The sequence below is a fragment of the Puma concolor genome, chromosome B4 (assembly GCF_028749965.1).
Source record: "Puma concolor isolate L17-30 chromosome B4, mPumCon1.1.hap2, whole genome shotgun sequence".
In the NCBI taxonomy this organism is placed as follows: domain Eukaryota; kingdom Metazoa; phylum Chordata; class Mammalia; order Carnivora; family Felidae; genus Puma; species Puma concolor.
In genome coordinates, this window is record NC_141673.1 from 127807563 (window position 1) to 127834102 (window position 26540).

Below are 26540 nucleotides of genomic sequence, written 5' to 3' on the forward strand. Positions count from 1 at the left end.
AACATGGCGGCCCCCTGAAAATAGAGCGGTGACTTTACAAAGGAGCCGCACTTCTTTGAAGAATATACACAGTTTAAAGATTTAAAGTGGCAGCAACGTTTTTGAGGAAGCGCTGTTATCTAAAGGATGAGAAAATACGGGATGTTATATAATTAAAGAGAAATTTAATCTTTATGTCTGATAGTCTCCTTGTCTTTCTGACCCACCAAACGATATCCATAGCTAGAAATGCCAAAAGAATAACAAAATCAGATTTTTACTCCTACAGCTCACATTACGTCAATTCATATATATATATATATATATATATATATATATATACATATTTTTTTTTTTAATGTTTATTTTTGAGAGAGAGAGAGAGACAGAGTGTGAGTGGGGGATTGGCAGACAGAGAGGGAGACACAGAATCCCAAGCAGGCTCCAGGCTCGGAGCTGTCAGCACAGAGCCCAACATGGGGCTCAAACCCACAAACTGTGAGATCGTGACCTGAGCCGAAGTCGGATGCTTAACCAGCTGAGCCACCCAAGTGCCCCGTCAATTAATATATTAAATTACATAATATTTTATATAAATATATAGTAGTTTGGATTACATACAAGTAGTCCGCTCTTCGGAAAGCTTCATTTTTTTTTTTCCCCACCTGTGTTTTCTGGAATGTTGTCTGTTTGGCTCTTGCATAAATGCTAGGCAGGCCTGTTTTAAAGACACTTAACTTGCTGTGTATTGTATTACTTATGAGTTCCGACTTCATAATCTCCAGCTAGCTCTTCCTCTTACCTGAGAATGCAGGCCCTATACCCTATACCTCGTGACCGTTTCCATGTTGATATCCCATAAGTCCGTCACATCATGTTTGAAATAGTGTTCTTCTCCTCCTGAATTGTGTCGAAGACACAACTGTGTCAAAGAGTGAAAACCACTCTTCATGTGTTTGCCATGTAAAAGCCAGGGTGTCCATTCTTAGGGTTTTTCACGTCACTTTTCTTTTTTTTTTTTTTTTTTTTGAAATTTATTGTCAAATTGGTTTCCATACAACACCCAGTGCTCATCCCAAAAGATGCCCTCTTCAGTACCCATCACCCACCCTCCCCTCCCTCCCACCCCCCATCAGCCCTCAGTTCTCAGTTTTTAAGAGTCTCTTATGCTTTGGTTCTCTCCCACTCTAACCTCTTCTTTTTTTTTTCCTTCCCCTCCCCCATGGGTTTCTGTTAAGTTTCTCAGGATCCGCATAAGAGTCACATCACTTTTCTAGATCAGAAGTTCTCACCGTCTTTAACGGTAGAGCAGTATCAATCGCTGTGGTAGTAATAGAGTATATTTCTGTTGTACTGCTGTGTGTTAGACAACGTTCTGAGAGCTGTACATTTATTAACCATTCTAGTCCCTTAATAACCCTGGGAGGTAAACACTTAACGTTCTTCATCATGCAGAGGAGAGCATGTGTGATCTGTCTAGAGTCGTAGTTAAATGTATCTGGGATTTGAATGGAAATACCGTATATGGAAATGGATAAGGATCGCCCCGAGCATTGTTTCTTCTCTTGCGGTTATCGGTACACTGGCTGTTCTCTATCCATTTCTCACCCGAGTGTATAAGCATGTTGACATTATAGAGCTGGTCGCAGATCCAGCCTGATTTTTAAAGAACATTTTATAAATCATTCAACTCTCAGTAACAAATCCGTGTAGGACATGGCTTAGGAAGCCGCTAAGGGCTCATGCCACATACCAGAGTGCCTCTGCAGCAAAGACCATTGTTTTGCACCAAATGACTGACCTGTGTAGTCTGTGGAGATGTGAGCTGTGGCTTTCCTGCTTTAAACCCTCCGTTGGTGTAAGCACAGGCAGATAAAGCCCCAGGTGCTCCTGGAGATAAGGCTTCCGGTGATCTAGCGCCCCCTGCCTGCCTTTGCAGACAAAGCTCCCAGTCTTCCTGTTGTCATTGTGATTTCTGCTTTTTGCCCCTGTCCCCTTTTTCTGGAGACTCCACTAAGATCCTGTTAAGAGTCACTCCCCGTGTTGGTCCTACCCTCTGCCTCCATTTCCACTCTGAATCAAGGAGTTACTGTGTTGTTATTATCTCTGTTTTGTATTCATTTGAACCACTAAACCACAAGCTCATTGGGGACAAGTTTTCTTATCTTTGGGACATAAACTCTACTAAACAAGTGTTTGTGAGTGGATAAGTACCTTGATTAATCAAAAACAGATATGTAGGGCAGACTTTCTGAAACTCCAGCCACTTGACTATTAAGAAAATGGAGACAGTGGCTGTTACAGGCTGAACTGGTTTCCATGCCCATCTGTACCGCCACCCCCACTAGGATTCATATGCTGGAGACCTAACACCTTAGAATGTGACTCTCTTTGGAGATAGGGTCTTTAAGGAGGTAATTAAGTTAAAATGAGGCCCTTAGGGAGGGCTCTAATCCAATTTGACTGGTATCTTTTAAGAAGAGAAAATTTGGACACAGAGACACCAGGCTGGTACTCCCACAGGCCATGTGAGTTCACAGCTGGAAGGTGGCCATCTAGAAGCCAAGGAGCAAGGCCTCAGGAGAAACCACATCTGCCGACACCTTGATCTTAGGCTTCTGGCCTCCAGAACCGTGAAAAAATAACCTTGTGTTGTGTAAGGCACCTAGTCTGTGCTGCTTTGGACGGCAGTCCCGGCATAGGACTGTGGTGGCATATAAAATCACTTCCGAAACCTGTGTAATCTCTAAAGTCGCGTGTGTGCACATAAACAGCACGTGAAAGAGAATTGCAGTCCTTGGCGTAATTCATTTTCGGTGTAGGAGTCTTAATAAGAAACCTCTAGTACGTGAGAAAATGTTTAGCGAGAAATAAGGAGGGTTTTCTCCTGAACCTGAACCTGAGTTAGCTGTAAAAGACTCAGGACGTTTTCATTCCCTAAACATTCTTATTGGTATCATACATACTGTTTTGTATTGTGAAATGAAGATCATCTGTTTAATTCAGCTACTGTCTGTACTCAGTGATTCTGTGCATTTCTGTTTTCTATTTGATTTTTATTTGGTATTGATATTTGCAGACGTGTTTCCGAAACACATATGTATATATAATTATTTGTCTTCTAGAATAATTTATGGGATAAGCTACGTTTTACATCACAACCATGGTTAGGTGCTGTTCTAGGCATAGTTGGCTATTTTGTGCTGACCCCAACATACTTGAAAGTGTGTTTATATTGTCACTGTGGTTTTTTCTTGAAAAGGGAAGAGAGAGGAAGGAGGAAAAATGGGCAAGAATGAGCAAACAGACAAGCTGGTCCTTCCTGACGACTGACCGTGGCATGTAGGAAGGAGCAGACCTCGGTGTGACTCTCAATGTTGCCATGCGCCTTCAGGAAACGACAGAATCCTCTCTGAACCTCCTGTTCCTTAACTGTGTGGCCCCTTCTCAGACACCTTTGAGATGCTATGGATGAGGCATCTAGGCTAGTTGGTGATGCATAGATCCAAGAAGCATTTTCCTCATTTTCAGATTATGTGCTTATCACTTAAGCCATTGTGCACGCTGGGAATAAACACGGATAGTCTGCTGATTCGACATACCTGTGAGAGCCTGCTGCATTGCTGTTGTTAGTGTTTCTTCTCCCCCTCCCAGGTAGTCTTTCCATGCCCAGCTCAGTGACGTCTCCAGTGCCAGTCATTACTGTCAAGTGGGACAGAAGGGGACACGTCGCAATCTGTGGTGGGCCTGGGATAAAGTGTAGGTAGGCAAGTGTATAGTTGCCTTTAAAACTCTATCCCAGTTCAGGTGAAAGGCACCGGCGAGGGACCACCTCTCATCCCGTTGGAGAAACGCATCACCATTATGCATAAGACACCGGGAAAAGAAAAACATGTAAGACAAAATGCCCACCCTATTTCATGAGGGACTCCGAAACGGAGACAATTTGGTTGTAATACCACTTTAGTTATGTAGTGGGAGTGTAGACACAGCAGCCGCTGCTGTGAGAGGAGCCAGGCACCTCACAGAGCAAGACGGTCGATAAGAGCTTCTGTGCCCACGGAGCTTCCAGTGGAGGTGGAAAAACAGACCAAAGGAAAAAAACAACCGAGGAAAAAATTATACAATGTAATAAGTACTGCAAAACAAATAAGTGCTGTGATAGACAAAAATCACAGGGCTCAGATTTCTGTGGAGAAGTCCAGGCAGGCTTCCCTGAAGAGGTGACATGGAATGAGGTTTTTGTCAGGAGGCACAGGGGAGAAAGCATGGAGGTAGGTGTAGAAGCAAGAAACACTATGGTATGTTTGCTCATGGTCTTCCCAAGTGAGTCACACATTGTTGATGGAAAGTGAGTATGAATGTCCTGTGAATGATTAAAAAAAATTTTTTTTAAGTTAATTTATTTTGAGAGAGAGAGTGTGCAAGCGGGGAAGGGGCAGAGAGAGAGAGAGAGAGAGAGAGAGAGAGAGAGAGACCGAGACCATCCCAAGCAGGCTCTGAGCTGTCAGCCCAGAGCCCAACACAGGGCTCAAACTCACGAACCATGAGATCGTGACCTGAGCCAAGATCAAGAGTCAGACACTCTTAGCCAGCTGAGCCACCCAGGTGCCCCCACAATACCGTTTGTAAAACACAGTTGTTTAAAAATTGAAGCCGCCGTTCTGACCACTGCGCGGAGCCTACTTTATTTATTCTAGGTTTGCCTCTTACTCTTATAAATTTGCATTATTGAAGAGAGGGACCTGGCTCTTGCTGAAGCCATAGGACACCATTTGTTGTTATTTGTTGATGTCAAATTTACTACCAAGCAAAAATGTTTCCCTTGTGAACATCTCTTTAGGTCTCCGGATGGTGAAGATCAAATAAGATAATTCAAATAGCGTCAAAAATGTCTCGTATCAATTAGTTACTTCTTAAGGTGGTTATTTTGTGTTTTAAACAGGTGGTGTCATTGGAAAGACATTAATTCTGTTTCTCTTTTCTTCTGATAAGTGTTTATGATGATAATGGTTAAGGATTCTCAGGATAGTCTGACTCTTGACAGTAGCAAGATGGAGTTTGCCGATAGACCACGCTGGGTAAACCAGTAGCAATCACGACACTTGTCGCGAAGTGCCACTGCCTGGAACCAAGCCAGGACTTGGCTAATTCAAACTCTATTCTTCGGTAAATAAATTGAGTCTCTGAAACACCTTCACACACTGAAAACTGTCTCGTAGTTGTTGATTGTTTTTCCCTTGCGTAGAGTATCATAGTACTTCCTTTTTTATTGTTTGTTAACTGTGACAGGATTTCATATTTTTAACCCAAGACAGTTGGCTTTCCAAAAATACTGGAAACAAATTCATGATGTGATCATCCTCACCCAAATCCCAAATTGTGGTAGATCTCCATTTTCTCTCGGTTATTTATAGTTAATACTTCCTTCGTACATTAGGAATGGCAAATTGTCTAAGTAGAGCTTTGGGAAGTGGGGCAGACTTTTGTACCTTGAGTTGTATAGTCCTTTGGCTTTCCTGTTTCTTAAGGCTTGTTATTAAATTTTTTTTAACATAGCCATCAGCTTGTATCTTTGGCCTGTGCTTGACTCCGGATTAGCACCAGACAGTAAGGTCCTCTTGTTTATATTAGTTTGGGATGTTTATTTGCCTTATATCACTTATACTGAAAAAGAAGTATATAGGTATCTGTAAAAGTAGAAACTTACCATTTTTTGAACTTCCCCCCGCTCTCCACAACTATACGGCTTTTCTGCTTTTGGATGTAGTCTTTGCTTTTCTTTTATTTGTCAGATCCTACAGTAGGGTGAGTGTGTATGTGGGTACGTACATGCATGTGTGTATTTACACACATGGAAATACCACTTCAAGATAGTTGTGATTTTCTTTCCATTACATCTTGGTTCTAAGCTATTATTGTTACACTTGAAAATAAGCAAAAGTAAGTTCATCAAAACTTATTAAAATGGGCTGTTAGTACATTACCTAAAAAACATTTGGGGTTTCTTTTAGCATGAGTAATTTTGAGTTCACTGGAAATTAAGTTACAATTGTTGCAGTTTTTCATGTAGTTTTAGCATTTGTGTCACTCACGATTCTTAATTATCTTAGTACATATTTTATGTGACATAATATCCACACTCCTACCACCTACAGCCTCTGCAGAGAGCGTGGCACCTGGCACCAAAGTAATAAAAATATAAGCTCCAGAGTGAGGAGCAAAGCCGAAACAAGCCATTTTTACATATAACTTAAGTTTAGGTTCTGTGTAGTAGATTGATCCCTTACTTAACCTTTAATAAAGTTGGATTCAGGGGTATTTATATATAAATAAAAAATAAAATTAATTTCGTTTCATACTTCCTCATGAGCAAGTACCTGGTAATATATTACAATGACACTTAAACTTCAGTCCTGGTCCTGTTGGTGGAACAATTGCCATACTTTTTTAGTAACCGTTTTTGAGGTTAGCCATTAAACAAGTTGTTGCCTTTTGGAAAGGTCATTACAATTATTATTACTGTTGTTTTTAATGTTTATTTTAGAGAGAGAGAAAGTGCAGGGGAGGGGCAGAGAGAGGAGGACAGAGATGTGAGGTGGGCTCCACGCTGACAACAGTGAGCCTGATGCAGGGCTTGAACTCAAGAACAGGGAGATCCTGACCTGAACTGAAGTCGGATGCTCAACCAACTGAGCTAGCTACCAGGCTCCCCACCATTAGTATTATTATTAAGATTATGGGACCGTATTCACACTAATTGAATCAGTTTATATTTCTCTGGCTTTTTATGTCCTATAAAGTTATCTAAGCAGTCATTTCCTCTTTTCACATGATTTGGAAAATAAAATCGCATAGAAATCTACATATGTTTAAGACTCCATCCCCACAAGACCCCTCCCTCCCAACTTCCCTGAATGGGCTTCTGAGTTAAACTGACATCTCGATCTTGATCAGCTTCCGTATAAGTAATGTTACAGTCAGTGTATTTGTACATGAGCCACCTCAAAGCATAGTTGCAGATTTTGAGTAAAAACGGCGAATAGGGGGCGCCTGGGTGGCGCAGTCGGTTAAGCGTCCGACTTCAGCCAGGTCACGATCTCGCGGTCCGTGAGTTCGAGCCCCGCATCGGGCTCTGGGCTGATGGCTCAGAGCATGGAGCCGGTTTCCGATTCTGTGTCTCCCTCTCTCTCTGCTCCTCCCCCGTTCATGCTCTGTCTCTCTCTGTCCCAAAAATAAATAAACGTTAAAAAAAAAAAAAAAAGGCGAATAGGGAAGTGCATGCCTGTCTGTATTAATGCTACCTCTTAAAAGTAGTCACTCTGTCCTGTTAATGAAAGTGTATCAGCCTAATAATGCATTACTCTACCAGGGTGTTTTAATATAAAAAGAAAATAACCTAGAGGCAACTAGGCTTTCAACCTTTAAGATAATGGTTCTGATAATGGAATACTAGACCTGCGAGGGAGGTAAAGGGTGTATTTCCGCAGATGCCTCCCTGGTGCTCATTAAACCTGGTCAAGTTATTGACTGTTCCAGTGCTTCCTCAATCAATACCTTTTTGCGGTAGGAGATGCGAGTCCTGTCCTGGAAAGACCAAGAGCCCTGATAAATTGGCCTTTGAATCCCAGCTCTGCCTTGTACTACTCATGTGACCTTGGATATGGATCTTAACCGCCCTGAATGTTGTTGCTTTTCTTAAATGAGATGATAATACTTTCCATGCAAGATCTTAGTAACTGCTTAGAATAACGTGTACGCAAAGCGCCTGAAGCTACGACCGGTATATGGTACACGCTCTGCAAATAAGAGCTATTGTAATTACAGTGATGAAAATGATGGTAATGGTGAGTACTCATTGATCTGTGGGTTTTTTTTTTTTTTTGACGTCTTTAATAGTACTAGTAATATTGTCTAAAAGTTAGATTTCTTTCTCAGTCAGATTTATTATTTTTTGGCTGCTTTATTTAAAATTTAAAAAACCTTTGATCAAATTTTTTTAACGTTATTGAGGAGTAATTGACAGATATAATTGTCTATACTTAAAATGCCTACACATTATACAGTTATTTCTAATTTCTAATTACGGTTATCAGTAGTGACTTTTTTCTGAGTGTGGTCTCCACGAGAAACATCATCTGCCCGTAAGAACTTGTTAGAAATGGAAACTTTTGGGCCTCACCCAAGTCTTTTTAAAAATAAATTTATTTATTTATTTATTTATTTATTTATTTATTTATTTATTTATTTTCTATATTGCTTTAACCTACTTTTTTTAATTTTAATCCAGAATAGTTAACATACAGTGTTCTATTAGTTTCAGGTGTACAATATAGTGTTTTTAACAATTTTATGTTATTCATTGCTCATCATGATATGTGTACTCTTAATCCCCTTCACCTGTTTCACTCATTCCTTGGCCCCACCACCTTCCCTCTGGTAAGAACCATCAGTTTGTTTTCTAGAGCTAAGTTCCATCTTTTTGGTTGGCCTCTGTTTTTCTTTGTCTTTGTTTGTTTCTTTGCTTTCTGTTTATCTTTGTGTTGTTTCTTAAACTGCATGTAAGAGTGAAATCCTGTGATATTTGTCTTTCTCTGACTTATTTCACTTAGCATAATACTCTCTAGATCCTCCATGTTGTTGCAGATGGGAAGATTTCATTCTTTTTTATGGCTGAGTAATATTCTGTTGTGTGTGTGTGTACCACATCTTTTTTATCCATTCATCTATTGATGGATACCTGGACTGCTTCCATATCTTGGCTATTGTAAATAATGCTACAGTAAACATAAGGGTGCATACATCTTTTCAAATTAGTGTTTTACTGTTTTTTGGGTAAATACCCAGTAGTGTGATTACTAGATCATAGGGTACTTCTATTTTTAACTTTGGGAGGAACGTCCATGCTATTTTCCATGGTGGCTGTGCCGCTTTGCATTCCCACCAACAGTGCACAAGGATTCCTTTTTCTCCACATTCTCACCAACCCCTGTTGTTTCTTGTGTCCCCCAAGTCTTATTAAATCACAAACTCTGTAAGTTCTAATAAGGCCTCCAGGAAATTTGGATGCACACCCAAGTTTGAGAACCACTGCTTTAGAAAATCTGAGAAACATAGAAAGGGGTAACTTTCTTGATCCTGTCATTCAGAAATGACCACTGTTAGGATTCTGAGTGTACTTCCCTCCCACCTTTTCTCTATTCTTGTGTGTTGGTACTTACGTGTATTTTTTTAGCCTTTTTCCTTATGTGTATGTGTAAATACCTATTTAAAAAAAAAAAAAACCTACCATACTTTATGAGTTCAATAGCCTATTGTGTTCAGTTCAGTATTAAGTCATGATCATCACTGTATGTCATTAAATTTTATTTGAAAACATTTTTAATCACGTGGCTACATAATATGAGTGTTTATAATTTGTTAACCAAGCCCTTAGACATCTGAGTTGTTTACAGATGTTGAGGAGGAACATAAGCAACACTGAGTTGAAAATTTGTATTCATAAATCATTGGGGATATCTATGATCATTTCCTTAGCATAAATTTATTACCAGGATGGAATTACTAGGTCGAACAGTATGAACATTTTTATAGCTCTGAATATATATTGCCAGATTACCTTTCCGTAAAGAGGTGCCATTTTGTACTCCGACCAGCCATATTGGGAACTGTCTAATTCTCGACCCTTGGCCAACCCTGGGAGCCCCAGTCTTTTTGAATATGTACTAATTTGAGAGGAGGATGTTTATGAACTGCAAGTGAACAGGATAGAACTCACTGTCTTCTAGTCTTTGCGTTTCCTTATACTTCTGTGTTCACAAGCATGAACGGTAGATGCTGTCTTGGATTTTGTTTCTTACATGCTAATGGTGTTAATTTATACAGTTTACTCTTCTTATACAGCCTGCTCCTTACTTCTTCAAGACTCCATATGTTTCATTGAAAGGGAGTTGCAGGTCTTCTAAAGGTGTGCTATGGAACAAAAATAACTAGGCAACGTGGATGTGATGGTGAGCCCCATATACCTGTAGGGATTAACTAGGGACTAGAGGGCCTTCAAGGAAGAAAACAACAAATTGTTCCTGTCTGCAGTATCACAAGTCAATTAGGTAATGCTATTATAAATATTAAATCTTGCTAATGAGGGAATTGTTGAAGGAACCTGAGGTAAAAGAACTGAATGCTACACTGGCTGAAAAAAAAGTTTTATCAAGAAGGTGACCTTTCTGTATACGGTTATCTTAAACAGCTATGGTGAAGGCCGGTTTGTGATATATTTATCAATCCTATTAAAAGTTATGATACTGAAGGGCACCTTCGTGGCTCACTCAGTCACTTAAGTGTCCAACTCTTGATTTTGGCTCGGGTCACAGTCTCATGGTTTGTTCAAGTTCAATCCCTGCATCGAGCTCTACACGGACTGTGCAGAGTCTCCTTGGGATTCTCTCCTTCTCTCTCTCTGCCCCTCCCCTGCTCACTTGCTCTCTTTCAAAATAAATAAACTTAAAAAAAATTATACTGAAACTTATTCTTTGAGCATAAATTTATTTTAGTTTATGTTGCATTAATTAGTGACTTCTGGAGTCTCCAGGGTAACGGAAGCTCCCTCGGTGTTGACATTCCTAGCTTCCCAGGCAGTCATAAGGATGTCCTGAACTCGGGAATTAGAATGGAGAGAATGAGGGCTAGGGGGATGGTGGGTGCCCCCAGTGTACTCTGGGAACTGACTCCAGGAGGGTGCCTCAGACTGCTGCTGTTTAGACATCATTCAGACTAACAGGAAATGAAATCAGTGTTGCTAAATTTTATTTTTCCTCTCCTTTCAATCACAGACCCTTGAGAAGATCATGAACAGGGCCCCTTCCTCGTAAGATTGTCACCGCATAGATAATAACTGACTTAGGGCACCTCCTGTTTCCGGGGGTTATAAATTCATTCAGCAAACCCACTTTAGGCACATTGTTTTCGAGTATACATTTCACTCCTTTGCAGATTTCACTTGAAATAATAATAACGAGGAGCATAGTGTACATAGTGCTTTCCAGTTTACAGAACCATTCTGTACACTTGTTGGCTCTTGTCTGTAGTCCTATCAGTTGGTGCTGTTATCCCCACAGGACAGCTGAGGAAGGCAAACCTCAGAAAAAAAGAACAAAGATCGACCCCAAACGTGTCTGTCACAAAGTTGATGCGTGCTATTTGGGATCGGGAGCCAGGTCCTCTGGCCAGATCTCCTGGGCTTCTGTCTACCCTTGGTAGCATTACATAACAAAGGGAAATCTGGCAAGCACAAATGAGATTACCTCCCACATTTGAAAGGATGATTGGGAAATCCTATATGAGCAGCAGGTTAAAACACGAATTATTTTATTTAACATCCATAGAAGGTGCCTTGCAGGAAGAAACAACCATGGTGGTGTGTATTGGGGCTGCTGCGGTTCCATTGTTGGGCGTCATGTTTATAAGTGACCGAGGGCCCCCTTTTTCCATCTGACCCTGGAACACAGATCTCAAATGGCCAAGAAGAGTATCAGAGGGAAACCTATGTAAAATGCGATTTTTCTTCATTGGTGAAAAGGGTTTCTGAACCCTTGTACACAGGGATACATATAAATCAGAGGCCACTTTGTTGGAGCCATTTGGCAGGATATTATTTATTTATTTTTTTTAATTTAAATTGTACTCTTCCCCAACAAGATCGCAAGAGCAGCTGTCTATGTAAGTATGTATCCTAAAGCAGCAGTGCATTCATTGGGTGTATTAAATGAATGACGTGTTGCCAGAAAGGCTAAGCAGACAATTGCCAGAATGACAGTGTGGCCTCGAATTCCCCACGGAATAAATTTGAGAGCTGTCATGAGACATCCCAGCTTACTTTGATTGCATTGATGATGCCCAGAAAGAGAAGCAGCTTCAGATCTAGATTCTCAGTCCAGTTACGGCTTTATAGACCATCATCTACGAAATTTGGTGTTCACTGCAGTAGGATGATGCCATTTAATTTTTTTATTTTTAATGTGTATTTACTTTTGAGAGAGACAGAGACAGAATGTGAGTGGGTTGGGGGCAGAGAGAGAGGGAGACACAGAGTCGGAAGCAGGCTCCAGGCTCCGAGCTGTCAGCACAGAGCCCAGCGCGGGCTCGAACGCACGAGCTGTGTGAGATCATGACTTGAGCTGAAGTCGGCCGCTCAACCGACTGAGCCACCCAGGCGCCCCATGGACGATGCCATTTTAAATAGGATGGGCTCCTTTGTGCTAATTAATGTGCTTCATGTATTTTGAAATTGTATTTGGCATTTCCTTGCAGGGTACTTTATGCTTTTCTTATAAAAATAATCCATACTTGTAAGCACATGGAATTCTCAAAAGAGAAAATAAGTAGTTTATCCTTTGCTCTGCTGGTTCAAATCCCTGTCCTGCCTTACCTTCCCCTCTTCAGGGAAACCCACATTCACGATTTGACGTATGTGCCTTCTTCTTTTACTTTTCACATAAACATTTACTCATGCACATATATGGGATTTTTTTGAGGTACTTTTTTCAAAAATAAGAGCAAATTTAGAATACTCATTATTATTATTATTTTTAATTATACTGTAGACCTCTTTCTAGGTCAGGACATGCAAATAAATCCATTCCATACCTGTAGGGCTGGAACATACATTATTCTGCTTCTCACCTGTTGGTGAACATTCTGTTTGTTTCCAGTGTGTTTTATTACCACAAACATGTACTGTTACAACGTAAGCATTATTTTATGAGCCATATGATCATTTTCCATTCAGTAAAGTGTTTTGCTAAAGAAGGGGAAAAGTAGGAGCCTTCCATATTGAGCTGTTACCTATAATCATGTACTTTTGCGATGAGTGGTATGGTATGTGGTAATAAGAATTACAGAGATTTAGGTGTAGAGTATCTCTTTATGTATGGAGCAGCCGTAAATGTAGCTTGTATTTTGTGTTGGAGTCATTTGTGGTTAGCTTCAGTGTGTGGATTCACTGAGGAGCAGGGGTGATCTTTCAGCTGTCATAATGTCCCATCTAGACCCCTTCCAGAGCAAATCAATTATCTGCGTTTGGGCGAACCTAGTACACTAATGATAGACTGCCCAGTCAGCCATGGTTTGCTACTTTTACCTTGTTAGACCATGGCCTTAGATTTCTGGGAGTGAGCACCTGGCTTTTAGAGTGCATTAATTTAAAAAAGCACTCCGTGGAATTTTGGAATTACGAAAGAAGGGAATGCCGCTTCGATGGTGTGAAAAATTGGCCCAGATCCTCTGGATTTCCTAATATATGATAAATAATATTTACTGGCCACATGTTTCAGAATTTCAAGTACACAGGAAGAATTCTGGAACAGGGTGATTATGAAAATAACCAATTTCCGTAAGTGAAAATGACCATGTTTATTAATGGGGCCGCAATTGCCTATTGCATTCAATCCCATCTGTAACCAGCAAGGAGAACGATTGTTTTGCATGATTTAGTGCTTACAAAATTACGGTGGCACGGCAAAGCTTACTGTACCAGCGGCTTTGGAAAGAAGCATATGTGGTCCTTTTGCAGGTAATAAAATGGCAAATCCAATTTGCGATTGCAGAATAAGCCTCTGAGTGATATATGATCTTCATAGCAGCCTCGGTCAGGGGGTCACCGCTAATCACGGAGCTGGCTGGCTTCCCCTGTGGCCCGGGCCTTCCCACCGAAGAGCGAGCAGAGTGAATCTATGTCTGGGAGCCAGCCAGCCTGTCTGTAGATGCACCACTTTCTAGCTTATTAGATCCTCTTTGTCACAGTGCTTAATCCTGCTGCCTGATCCTTGTTAGAACACCACCAGAGCGCCGCTCGGGCTTCTAATAAAGGAGCTGGGCGAGGGCGCCTAACTAGACGCACTGAAGCGTGCGGCAGTGAGGGGGATTGCATCCTGACTGACAGCGGGGGCGAGACGCTTCCTGCATGTTATTACTTAAAAGGGAACCTACCTCCGACAGCTGACAGATGAGCTGAGGCAAGGGTAACTTGTTGCTAGGCCAATATGAGACGGGTGTCATCTCTTCACATAGTATAATGGCCCAGCTTTACTCTAATTATATTAACCCCCTTCTGAAATTGCTGCGTTCTGGGCCGGCACACCGGCAGGTAGGGAGGCCGGAGACAAATAGCCGGCTGGGAAGATTCCAGCCGCACAGAGGCAGGTATTGTGCTCTCCGCCGATGACATTAAGTTGAAAAGCAAAATAAGCACGTCCTGTTACCCCGAGCCGGGTTAGAGCTCCGAAGAGGCAGTGCCCGGGTTTGGCTTGCACCATCTCAGTCTCTGTCACCTGCAGCAGTCGTCTGCTTTTAGGGTTTGCTGTGGATGTTAAACATGGTCTTCCTGCTTCTTTGTTTACAAGGAAAGAGCAGCTTCGACCACCTGAGCTATTGTTTTCGGTCGCCCCCTCCCCCCAGGGAACTTGAATCACTCCCTGCCAAATCTGGCAGCCCGGTGAAGATCTGGGAATCTGACTCAGTAGCTGTGTTTGATACTAAAATTAAGCACATGGGGGTGGGGGAGAGGGTGCCCCAGGCCCCCTCCCCCTCTGGAATGCACAGATGAGTGTAAAGTGGTAGAAACGGGAATGCTCATGAATATCCCATGATCCTTTGTGTTGTACCCAGACTTTCGCACTCCTTTTCCCCAAAGGGTACGTGTCTAGCTGGCATCCAGCGTCTCCTGCTCCTGCGTGCTCCAGTTAGCAGACGTCATTAGCAGTCCCCTCCGTCTCTTCTGTCTCTGTTGACAGCGCTTAAATAGAGACATTGCTAGGGACTGACAGATCTCCAGGGGGTTAGAGGCTTCAGACAAAAGGGCCCAGAGAACACGGCTGACCTTTCTTAGCATTACTCCTCTAGCTCTGTCTTCCATGTGTGGCAGTCAGGGAGCATAGAACTTTAGTACGTGATTTTCAGAGGATTACCACTAAAAAGGCTGCCGGCTTCGTAAGAGGCTGCTAATAAGTTAACAAGAGGCCACGTGCATTCCCAAGTGGGTAGGTGGTAGGAAGCAGGCTCTTCCTTCGCACAGAGACATGTACTTGTATCTCAAGCTCAAAGATGATCCATTAAGACTTGCTTCGCTCATAGCATACCTGTACTCCCGCATTTTCGGGACAACCCTTGGACCTTGGTGGAAGCAAGCTTATGATGCAGTCCAGGAGAAAAGAGAGTCTTCTTTCTCTCACTGTCGCATGGACGTCATCCCCGAGCTGAGGATTGCCTGTGGGGTCTTTCCTGGAGACTGTCCCTGGTCCACAGTTTTCTCACATGGACCCAGGGCCCTGAAAACACAGCGTGGTGAGAAGTGCTCTGTGCTCCAGGTATTGAGTTCCTTTCCCTCGTCCTCCCCCTCTTCTTCCGCAGACTAGTCTGAACCACATGTTAAGAGAAAGCAATCCCGTTGAATTAATTCCTGGTGATATGCGAATGTTGGGGAGTCCCAGATGTTCACCAGATTAAATTATACCCATTAGAAATTCAGACTGTGTTTCTCAGTAGGATAGATGATTTGGGGAACAAGGAGGAAAGATCTTCAGGTTAGAGTAGCCACTTACAGGGAGATCCCCTTGTTTAGGAAATGGTTTGCTTCCTTATGCAATTCATGCCTTTTGTGGCTTCTCTACCTTTTTTTCTTAGCCACTTTGGAATGCGTATATTTTTCCAAATGTCTGTTATTTATTTTTTCATAGTTGATTTCATGCTGATGTCAGTGGGCAGGCCTCAGAGGCAGGATAAACATAGCTTGTTTATGGGGTGAAGATTTTAAGAGAGGTGTTTACTTCCACTGCCTCCACCCCCAGCTTATTAGTGAATTTGCTATACCATGGTGACCGTTGCCTGCTGTGGGGCCTTCCTCAGTGACCATGCTTCCTAAGAACAATGGGCAACATATTCACTGTACGTTTAAAACAGGCCACTTAAGAAATACGGGATTGTTGGGGTGCCTGGGTAGCTTAGTCGGTTAAGCATCCGATTTCTGCTCAGGTCATGACCTCACAGTTCGTGAGTTCAAGCCAGGTGTCGGGCTCTGTGCTGACAGCTCAGAGCCTGGAACCTGCTTCGGATTCTATGTGTCTCTCTCTCTGCCCCTCCCTTGCTCGCATGCGCGCGCGCTCTCTCTCTCTCTCTCTCTCTCTCTCTCATAAATAAACATTAAAAAAATTTTTTTTTAAATATGGAATTGGTTTTATTGTCTCTTTTAGAATTGTTTTTATTTTTATTTTTAGAGAGAGAGGGAGAGAGCAGGGGAGGGTGGAGAGGGAGGAAGAGAATCTTAAGCAGGTTCTGTGCTGTCAGCATGGAGCCTGATGTGAGACTCGATCCCACGAAGTGTGAGATCATGACCTGAGCTGAAATCAACAGTCAGCCACTTAACCGACTGAGCCACCCAGGCACTCCTAGAATTGTTTTTAAACGGAAGACTTTTTTTCAGATGTTATATTCATTTTTAGGAAAAGAAAAAATTGGAAAAAGTAATAGAATTATATGGAAGAGAGGACATAGAGTACAGCACACAAGATCCTAAAAGAAAAAAATAATTACAGAGGAATTTAAACAAGATACAAATTTTTATTCTTAGAAAGCTAAAACCCCTCCCCAGGAGAAGATAAAAACAAACAGCTCAGGACTTACAGCTCACACCCAAGTAGGATATGCAGCTAAGAGAATTTGGACAACTCAGGGATTTTGACTTGCCTGAGGCAGTTTTCTGACTCCTGGTTTAGAGAATAAAGCCTATTAATTTACCCAATGATTTAATATCTGACTAATGATGTTTAACCATTAGGATGAGGAAATTGACAATATTGATAATCTTGGAGAGAAATTTATCTGCTTATTTTTGTAGTTGACACCAACAAATTCTAAAGTAGCTTTGGAAAAATGATGAATTACTCATTATATTTGGTAATATCTGTTTTCTTGAGAAGCATTTTATTAAATTGTAATCACTTTTATATTGGTCTTTTCTTTATTTTTCTGAATAGTTACAAGTTCGTATAACAAGAAGAAGACAAATTGAAACCATCAATTGTTTTAAGAAGAAATATTACATCATCTTCCCAGTACAAATGTTTGTGCATTTCTTAAGTTCAGATCAGCTAGGACATTATGTGCTTCATGGTATACTTGCATCCCAGAATGTGTTTTCCTTATCCTGAGTTATCAGTTATGACACAATTGGCAAGTAAAGTTTCAAAACTGGACAGGCAAGGCACGTTGGATGTATCTTGGGAAGAATAATCGGTGAGTCTCTTGTCCTGCAGGCTGGGAGTCTGAAAATGGACTTCCTCAGTAGGGCCTTTAGGGGAAGGCTTTTGGTGAGTCTGATGCCAAGCAACCTGAATATGCTGCTGCTCCAATACCGTGCTGTCCTTGTCTCTTGCGTAGGCAAGCGTGTGGTGGGAAGCTCTTTCACACGTAGCCTTTACCATTTTTGAATATACCAAACGGGGGGAAAAAGGTCAACTGACTATTAACAGATGATATTCAGATGGGTGGCACTTGCTGACTTTGTTATGGTACCTTCCTTAACTCATCCGTGGTTGATCTAGAATATGTAACCTGAAAGCTTCACCAGACAGTGTAGAAAGAATACAAGATTTGGGGTCAGGAGCCTTGGGTTCAAATCCCGACTTTGACATTTTCTGATCTTGGACATATTACTTAATTTTGCCATGTTTGCATTTCTCCCATCTATAAGCGATGTCAATTATTGACCTTAGGGATTGGTAGGTAATCAAATGAAGAAATGGTTTTTAAAGCTAATTCATCAGCTGGTAAGGAGTATACAGATGTGAGTTTCCAGCATTTCTGTGTTAATGAGATTCATTTAGTGCCGATTCTGTGATGTGCTTATGGTCCCTGAGTAATACAACAATAATTTTACTTGGGCAACGTTCTTATCTTCCTTCACTCATGGTCTACTTTGATGAATGGTGATGTTGATTGGATTGGGTTTAGATGAGATTGGACAAGCAATAATATACATTGTCAAATAGAATTTCAGGAGGTTCTAAAAGGATTGTGTCTTTCAGTCTTGGATGGGTCATTTCCTTCTCTGTAACAAATACCTAGAAAAATAAAGTATATGCTGCATTTGCAAGAACACCTTCCAGGTTTCCTTCCTTCTTAACTTTTTATCTCCCTCCCTCCCTTCTTTCCTTCCTTTCCTTCCTTCCTTCCTTCCTTCCTTCCTTCCTTCCTTCCTTCCTTCCTTCCTTCCTTTCCTTCCTTCTTTCCTTCCTTCTTTCCTTCCTTCTTTCCTTCCTTCTTTCCTTCCTTCTTTCCTTCCTTCCTTCCTTCCTTCCTTCCTTCCTTCCTTCCTTCCTTCCTTCCTTCCTTCCTTCTGTTGTTAATATCTTGCGCCAGGGTACTATCACTAACATTTCTTGCATACCAGTAAGGACTTGAAGTAACATTTTTAAAAAATCAACTCAAATGATCCAAGAGGTATTTTGGGTTGTGCTGTGGTTACTGGGCAGGACTCCTTAGACCTGATTTGTGTTAGATGAAATGAACGTCACCTCTCCTCTTTTCCTTCCGTCATTTCAGGAAACTTGGATTTAACTGGTCAGAAGCAAGTGTTCAAAGCAGAGAACAATCCCTGGGTTACCCCCATTGCTGACCAGTTCCAGCTTGGTGTGTCCCACGTGTTTGAATATATCCGTTCTGAGACATACAAATAGTAAGTAGACTGTGATTCTCTAAATTAGTAGACTGTCGTTTTACAGTATTTGTAATTATGCCATTTTTAAAAACTATCATATGACCTTGTCATATTGGTGGTGGTTAGCTTATAGTATTTTTAAATGTTTTATTAATAACCACAGGTAGTAATTGCCCCTGTTATTTATAGATTATTCTTAATTGACATTTTCAAGGAGAATTCACACCAAAGTTGTGGAGAAAAATTTTAAGGCATTAAATTGGTTGCATATTCATGGCACTAGCGAAATTCACCAGACACATTAAGATCAGCACGTACTTTTTTCTCCTTTGAATGCAAAGAATAAGAAATGTTATGAACAAAATTGTTAAGCAGTTTATTTATAGCATTAGGAGGAGATACTAGGAAAGCATCATTCTATTCTTTAGAAGCTCTTACTCTAGCAAGATGATAATCTCTCTAAGAGAAAAAGAAAAGGCAGAAAAAGAGGAGGAGGAATCAGCCAGCTTTAGTCACAGCATCAAAATCCCTTAAGTCCTTGCCCTGGGTCAAGGGCGACCTTGGGGATCCAGCCCTAGGACCTAACTGTCCACACCTGTTTCTTCCTCATTGTGTCAAAGGGCAGCTGCAGTTCTTCCATCCCCACTTGCCCTGTTGGTTCCTGCATCTTCTGAAGTTATTTCCCCCTCATCCCACCCCCATCCCTCAGTTGAAATGATCATTTATCTCAGTGCTTCCCGATCCTTAATGGTGAAATCTAGTCCCTTCTAGTGTTAAACAAATACAGAAGAGACCCGAAAAAAAAAAAAAAAATCCATACTCTGATTTAATCAGATTTTGTGTCCAGCACCATCCTTTGAGAATTTCACATCCCAGCTACTAGAGAAGAGCGCGAGAATCATTAAAGGTCACATTCAGTTAGGAGTTTGCTTTTTGGGGCTTAAAACCCCCCCCCCCCCCCCCCCCCCACTCAACACAGGCCTCACTGAGTCCATGCTGGGGCAGCGGGTCAGGATTAGCCCACAGGGCAGAATCCCTGCCGGTAGATTGTCAGCTCTGTGCTTCTGGACCCTCCTCCCGTGTACCGTGTTCCTGGTCTCACATCTAGGACTTGGTGTAGTCCTGTGTGCCTCGGGCAGAGCCACAAAGAAGATGAGCCGGGAAGAACGGTGGTGTTAAAATTAAATACGCTTAAATTGCTGAAATGATAGCATATCCTCATATGTGAAAGCCGCTTAAAGCACAATTTAGGTTTCTTTTAAGATGATACCATGACATTTACAATATGCCTTTCAAGACTTACCTCAAGAGTAAATTGAGAGAAGTAGAAGATGTGTTTTATTGTTTCATGAGCCTCATAGTTACTTGCAATGATATATATAGTGTCTTTAAATATGAATATAGCTCAGCCTTGGAAATTAGTTCATTATGAAAATGTGTGAAAATATAATTGCAAATGAGCAGCGTATTGTTCATTTTTTTCCTCTTAAATTGTTAATCATTGCTATCATCAGTTTTAGATAGAGGTCTGATATTTTCTCAGTAAATGGGAGTCCCCATAGATCTTCATTTGTAGGTTATCTTTTCAGAAAATCATTGTATATACCTTAACATACAGAAAAATACACAAACAAGCTTTTATGAACTCAGAACTGGGGAAAATACTCTGTTTTTCATTCTAGATAACCCTGTTTTATTTTATCATCCATTAATTTATAATCTATAGAGTATTAGAGCACATTGCCTATAAAAGCACTTCTAATTTTAATTTCATTTTAAAAGATTACGTTTTGAATTGATGGATATTGTGTTAACTCCAAGCCCTTGACTAATCACCATCATACACATTCAATATTCAATAACTATTGTATGTTACGAACTATTTCTGGTTATTTGAACATGGTTAGGATGTTGGATGAATGAGGCTCATGGCTTCGATTGAGTTCATTAGTGGGCTCTTTGAAAGGGACTGTATATGACACAGCATTTTCATCAGTAGCATATTTGTTGCCTCTGGCCCCGTCTCTCTTACTAGCATCCTAGTTCTGAGGATCAGAGTAATGTAAACAATTTGCCCACTGGCTTATGTTCTGATTTCCTCCTGGAGAACGACGTTATCCTTTATACAGTGACATGAGCATCCACAAGCTTAAGTAAGCGTAGGGGAGTCATCACCCCCTTTCTTGGGGGACCAGTTAGTACAACGTTCACTGCTTTTAGAGGAGTCTGTGGGAGCCTCAACTGGGAGGATACACTTGATGTGACCTCCTTAAGGGCAGGGACCCTTGGTGAATTCCCTCAGAGTTCTCCCCTTCTCCTTAGGAAGGAGAGAAGTGTTCGTGGCTTGGTATTTCAGCTTTCTGTCCTTCACCCATTCTCCCACATCTTCTGTGTTCACTCCTTTACTGAACGTACTAGCTGAACACGTGGCCTATTAACTAAGTTAGATGCTAAGTCAGACTCTTAGTCTTTTTTAAAATAGTACTTACACAAAAATGCCACCATTATGTTTCTCTGAGTATTAAAATGTAAGGTCTTCTTGGGGTGCCTGAGTGGCTCAGTCGGTTAAGCTTCCTGCTCTTGGTTTGGGCTCAGGTCATGATCTCATGGTTCGTGGGTTTGAGCCCCGTGAAGGGCTCTGTGCTGACAGTGACGATCCTGCTTGGGATTCTCTCTTTCTGCCCTTCCCTGACTCGTGCTTTCTCTCTCTCTCTCAAAATAAGTAAACTTAAAAAATAAAAGGGTCAAGAACCTCTTTTATATGAATAGCTGTACATTACTGTGTCCTCATGTAACTAGAACCCAACTTAATTCTTTAATTTTTTTCAGCAGCCACTTCCTAATTAGAGGACCTTTTGCATCCTTATCAACTACCTGAAAAAATGTTATTCTAATTAAGCAGGTGCTTGGCTACTTTTTTTTTTTAAAGCTGGGCATGTGATGACTTTGAAGGAGCTGGTTTATTCATTACACATATTTTTTTCAAAAAAGCCAATTTCACATTCAGCACCTTCACCTTAGATATTCCGTTCTAAAAGCTGCAGTTTCTACTCTTGCTTGTCCTTTTTTGTGTAAGCCACATAGACCCCTTCCAGCAAAAAGTGCCTTTTTTGTGTATCGATCTTGAGACGACTCCCATGAAAGCACATTTTCATTTTGCTTTGGCACTTACTTGCCAACGCCTCTGCTTCCTTATTTTCCTTTTTTCTAACCAATCGACCCATTCCTAAGTGAGATCAGTAAACACCTCACTGGCATGTCTCGTTTTCATTCATGTCTGCGGTCGACTTTCACAGCGACCTTCACGTTCCAGGCACATCCTCAGAGGCCTTCTGAGTGTAGAGCAGCGACAGGTGGAGAAGACGGATTATCTGATTTCCAGGCTCTAATGGACTCCAAGAGGAGCCGCGGACATTGGAAACAAAACAGTGCAATCAGTGTTGAGGAAGAATTAAAATGTTCCGAGAGGATTTGACACGAGGAAGATAGGAACTTGCGCAGTGGAGCAGGGGCCGGGGAGACGCGGGTAGGTGTGGCCGGGAGCATGTTATGGTAGCGTGCTGTAGAACACGCTTGGGGCATTCATCATGCCTTCCAACTCATTTCTCAGGTGGGGACTGTTCTTTGTTATTTGTCATACTTTCAGCCAGGGGAACATATTGGCTGGTGTCATTGCATAAAAAAAGCCTCTCATCCAGTTTTTGAGGAGCAAACCCTACAAGTACATTAGCATTTTTCAGGCTCTCCTTAGGCCATAGGGTCACCTCCTAACGCTGTATCCGGTGGTGGTTTTCTCCTTGTTTGACCTCTTTTATTTCTGTGAAGCAGAATTATGGTAGAATAGTCACCACTTGTTTAGTTTCCAGAAGGTAGATTTTTTTTTTTTTTTTTTTACCTCCAGGAGGAGAAGTCAGATTAGAGTCAGGATCCTTGACAAGATTCTTTGTGAAAGGGAGTAACTCACACTTTTCACATTTCCATCAAGGAAGGTGGATGGGAACCGCAAGCCATTTTAAAAGCTGACAAGTTAACTCTTAACAAAAGAAGAGGTTTGACAAATGTTAGGCTGAAAATGTGTTGGTTGAAAGAGGCATTTGGAAAACAGGCACCCTCATGAAGGCTGCAATTTGCGAAGCATGGCGGTCCTTAAGCCTCATTTCCAGAGCGGCATAACTCAAAGGATGCTTCCCTGGCATTTTCCTGTCTCATGACTTGCTTTTGTCTCTAGGGGAAGGCGCCACACTCACTTACTTTATTTTCTTTTTTTAATCTTCAGTGGAGACTGGCCATACTATTATTCATGCCAGTTCTCGGACACATTTTAACAAAGCAGTATTTGGTGGATGGTGGGCAGTGATGAGAAAAATGCCAGCAATTTCTTTTCACTACAAATCTAGCAAAATAAGTCATCCTGTTCGGCTTATAAGGAGGAATACTTTGATCTTCTGGGTATCATCTCCAAACTTATTTTACTCGTACAGTTAAAACTAAGTAATGTTTTCTTTTTTTCTTCACTGTGTGCCAACCTATCACAGGCTCTAGTGGACGTAAATGGGCTTTATTAAACAACTATCATATCCTCTAATGCCTGCTGAGTCTGTGACGTAAAAGATCCTTAGATAACAGATATATCTGGTCTACCAAAAGGCTAAAGCATTTCAAACCTAATAGGTGACCCCCCCCCCCCCCACCCGTTCATTTTAAGACAGGCCTTTCAGGAAGGAAATCCCATTTAACAAAACTTTCCAAACCTTATTATTTCCTGGTGAAGTATAAAAATGGATGTACAGAACTAGCAGATGGTTTTATAAATATCATGGAAAGATGAAGGAGAGTGTTAAACTTCCAGGACCTTTTTAGCAGTTAGTGAATTTTACATAGTGACTTAGGAATGCAGAAAAAAATGTAGACTTCTCTTTCATTACTGTTTCTGAAAACAGCTCAAATTAAGTCAGAGAAAAACAATATTTCCTTAGAGTAGACGTGAAAATGAAGAACCAGTTTTGGTCCCCCCCCCCCCCCCCCAAAGCTTTGGACATAAAAGATTGTTTTTATTTTTAAAGGTTGATTGTGTATTGGGTGCCTGGTAATTTATATTTCCTCTATAGATGTTATATATGTATATTTTTTTCTTGTTAATAAACATATTATCACATTTGCACCATAACATAAAATATGATTCAAATTCTTGACATCTCCAGATCTGTTTGCATGCAAATATGTTGCATTTATCTAACATCGCTAAGAAATAGCAAAGAGAAACGGGAAACTGTCCATAAAGTATATTTTGGGTAGTATGAGGTCATATCCCTTATCTGATGTTACCTTCAGTGGTAAAATTACACAGCACTCCTTTTTCTCCAGATAGTATGTTACCAGCACAAGTTATTCCACTGAACAGACGTAATTTGGGATGTAGTATCAGCTGTCGTCCTTTGACATACTCATTCACCTGTTGCTGTCTGTGGCCATGAGCGTTTCATTGCTCTGGTAAATTAATACCTCCCTCTTAAGGTAACAGGAAGAAAACAGATCATGTGAGAAAAGAGTACATAACAATTTTCTCTCTCTTACACGTTTTTTGATTAGATTAATGTAATTTACCTTTAAAAGGATTTTTGCTCTTCTGCTTTTAACTTATTTAGCGCTATTATTCAGGTAAACTTGAGAGGTAATTAGTAATTTTCCGTTTTCTTTGTACATGTGCACATTTCTTTCAATACATGAAGTTTTTACATGCCTTGTGAAGCTTTATTTTTCTAGTTTTATTTTATTTTATAGTTCGTGCACAATGGTTCGGTTTTTTATTTTTTTTTTATTTTTTTTTTAATTTATTTTTTTTTTTCAACGTTTATTTATTTTTGGGACAGAGAGAGACAGAGCATGAACAGGGGAGGGGCAGAGAGAGAGAGGGAGACACAGAATCGGAAACAGGCTCCAGGCTCTGAGCCATCAGCCCAGAGCCCGACGCGGGGCTCGAACTCGCGGACCGCGAGATCGTGACCTGGCTGAAGTCGGACGCCCAACCGACTGCGCCACCCAGGTGCCCCCAATGGTTCGGTTTTTTAAATGGAAGGTGTTTCCCATTCGATATTGCCGGTGCACCTGAAGTTTGGGAGAGTTAAAGGAGGGAACCTCTACCCCCTAAACATAGTAAGGTCAAAGTTGAACCTTGCCAGGGTTTACAAACTGGCTTCAGGATGCTACCTGTTATTCCTGAACGCATCTGGGAAACCCTGTCTTATACATATTTGAGGATGTTTTTTACTCTGACTTGAATATACGCGCACACTTGGAAAAGCTTCCCTCCCAAACCCATGTTCACTGTGGTCCTCCAATGTGGTCACGCCGTAGCCACATTGTGCTGGCCTGCCAGCCCTGTGGGGACAGGTTCGGGCATGTTTGGCCGATGGGCAGGAGCTGTGTCAGTCTTTCTGCATTTTATGTAGCCACTAGAGTCCTTACCACTAAAAGGTTGAATACATTTAGGGGCGCCTGGGCGGCTCAGTCGGTTAAGCATCCGACTTCGGCTCAGGTCACGATCTCATAGCTTGTGAGTTTGAGCCCCGCGTCAGGCTCTGTGCTGACAGCTCAGAGCCTGGAGCTTGTTGTGGATTCTGTGTCTCCCTCTTTCTCTGCCTCCCCTGCTCATGCTCTGTCTCTCTCTGTCTCAAAACTAAATACAAACATTAAAAAAGAAAAAAGTTGAATACATTTAGAATAAATGGGAAAAAAACACAACTTCCACGTCAAAGGGAGAAGAGTGATGTTTATTCTGAACCTCACACCTTTATGTAATACTGTAAAGAACAGAACCTTCATGTCCTCCCTCCCCCACCCCATCTCCTCGCTTGTATGTTGACTGTCCAGCTTGCATTAAGCCTGTCTTGTACAGCTGTACTGTTATGTACAGCGTGATTCGTTACAGTTTCAATTTAAGGTAAATAGAATACAGATAATTTGTTCCACTTGACAGGAGAAAATCAACATAGCCTAGACCCAGCTTGCCCTCTGAAAGGGAAATGTGTCAGGTTACTTCCTCTTCAAGAGCTATTTTGAGTTCCATTTTTAGATGGTATTCACTTGATAGAATCACATTGATCTATTGAGTATTGACCTCCTCAGTGAAATGAAATTGATCAGCCTTGCATATTGACAACTTTTTTTTTTTAACTTCCATTCGTCTTAAGTTCAATGCTTGATGCTTTCTGTCCAGCTAAGATGAGTTATTGCCTGTATTTGCAGTTTTTATTTGAGAGATAAATTAATAAGTGGTGCTTTTATAATAAAAACCTTTTGGTTTCTATTCTCTACACAGCAATACCTTGTTTTATTACATGCGGGCTTTTCATTGAGGCCTGGTCTCCTATTCTGGTTGCGAATTACTGGAGGGTTTTGAGGAGGAGTTTTTGGTAAATTTTTGGGAGTTCAGTACTGTCAGCTATTCTGGTTTAGAATGTTTACAATATGAAAGGAGTTACGATCAGCTTTATCCTATAAAAAACTCAACTGTGAGTTATGTTTATAGGCATTTGTTGATGTTCCAATTTATTTGTCAGCCATTAAGGCAACAACTTTTCATATTTTATCCTCTTCTGTTTGTATGTTATTTCACGTATATTTTTAAGACTCATGGTATCAGGGTGCCTGGATGGCTCAGTTGGTTAAGCGTCCAACTTCAGCTCATGATTACACAGTTTGTGAGTTTGAGCCCTGCAGCTAACAGTGCAGAGTCTGCTTGCGATTCTCCCTCTCCCCCTCTCCCATTACCTCTCCCCCAATTGTTCCTGTGTGCTCTCCCCCACCCCCTCTCTAAATAAATAAACTTAAAAAAAAAAAAAAAAAGACTCAT

The 26540-nt window shown here is 41.2% G+C and overlaps 1 protein-coding gene across 3 annotated transcripts in view; it reads left to right on the forward strand.

Annotated features, from left to right (window-relative positions):
- RSU1 (Ras suppressor protein 1) overlaps positions 1-26540 on the forward strand; it is a 203399-nt gene that overhangs the window by 94684 nt on the left and 82175 nt on the right. For 2 of the 3 annotated variants that reach the window (XM_025930694.2, XM_025930695.2), the window contains one exon: positions 18574-18706. The exons of the other annotated variant lie outside the window; for it this stretch is intronic. In XM_025930694.2, the coding sequence (XP_025786479.1) occupies positions 18574-18706 (133 nt within the window). The remainder of the gene's footprint in view (positions 1-18573; positions 18707-26540) is intronic. 3 annotated transcript variants of the gene reach the window in all.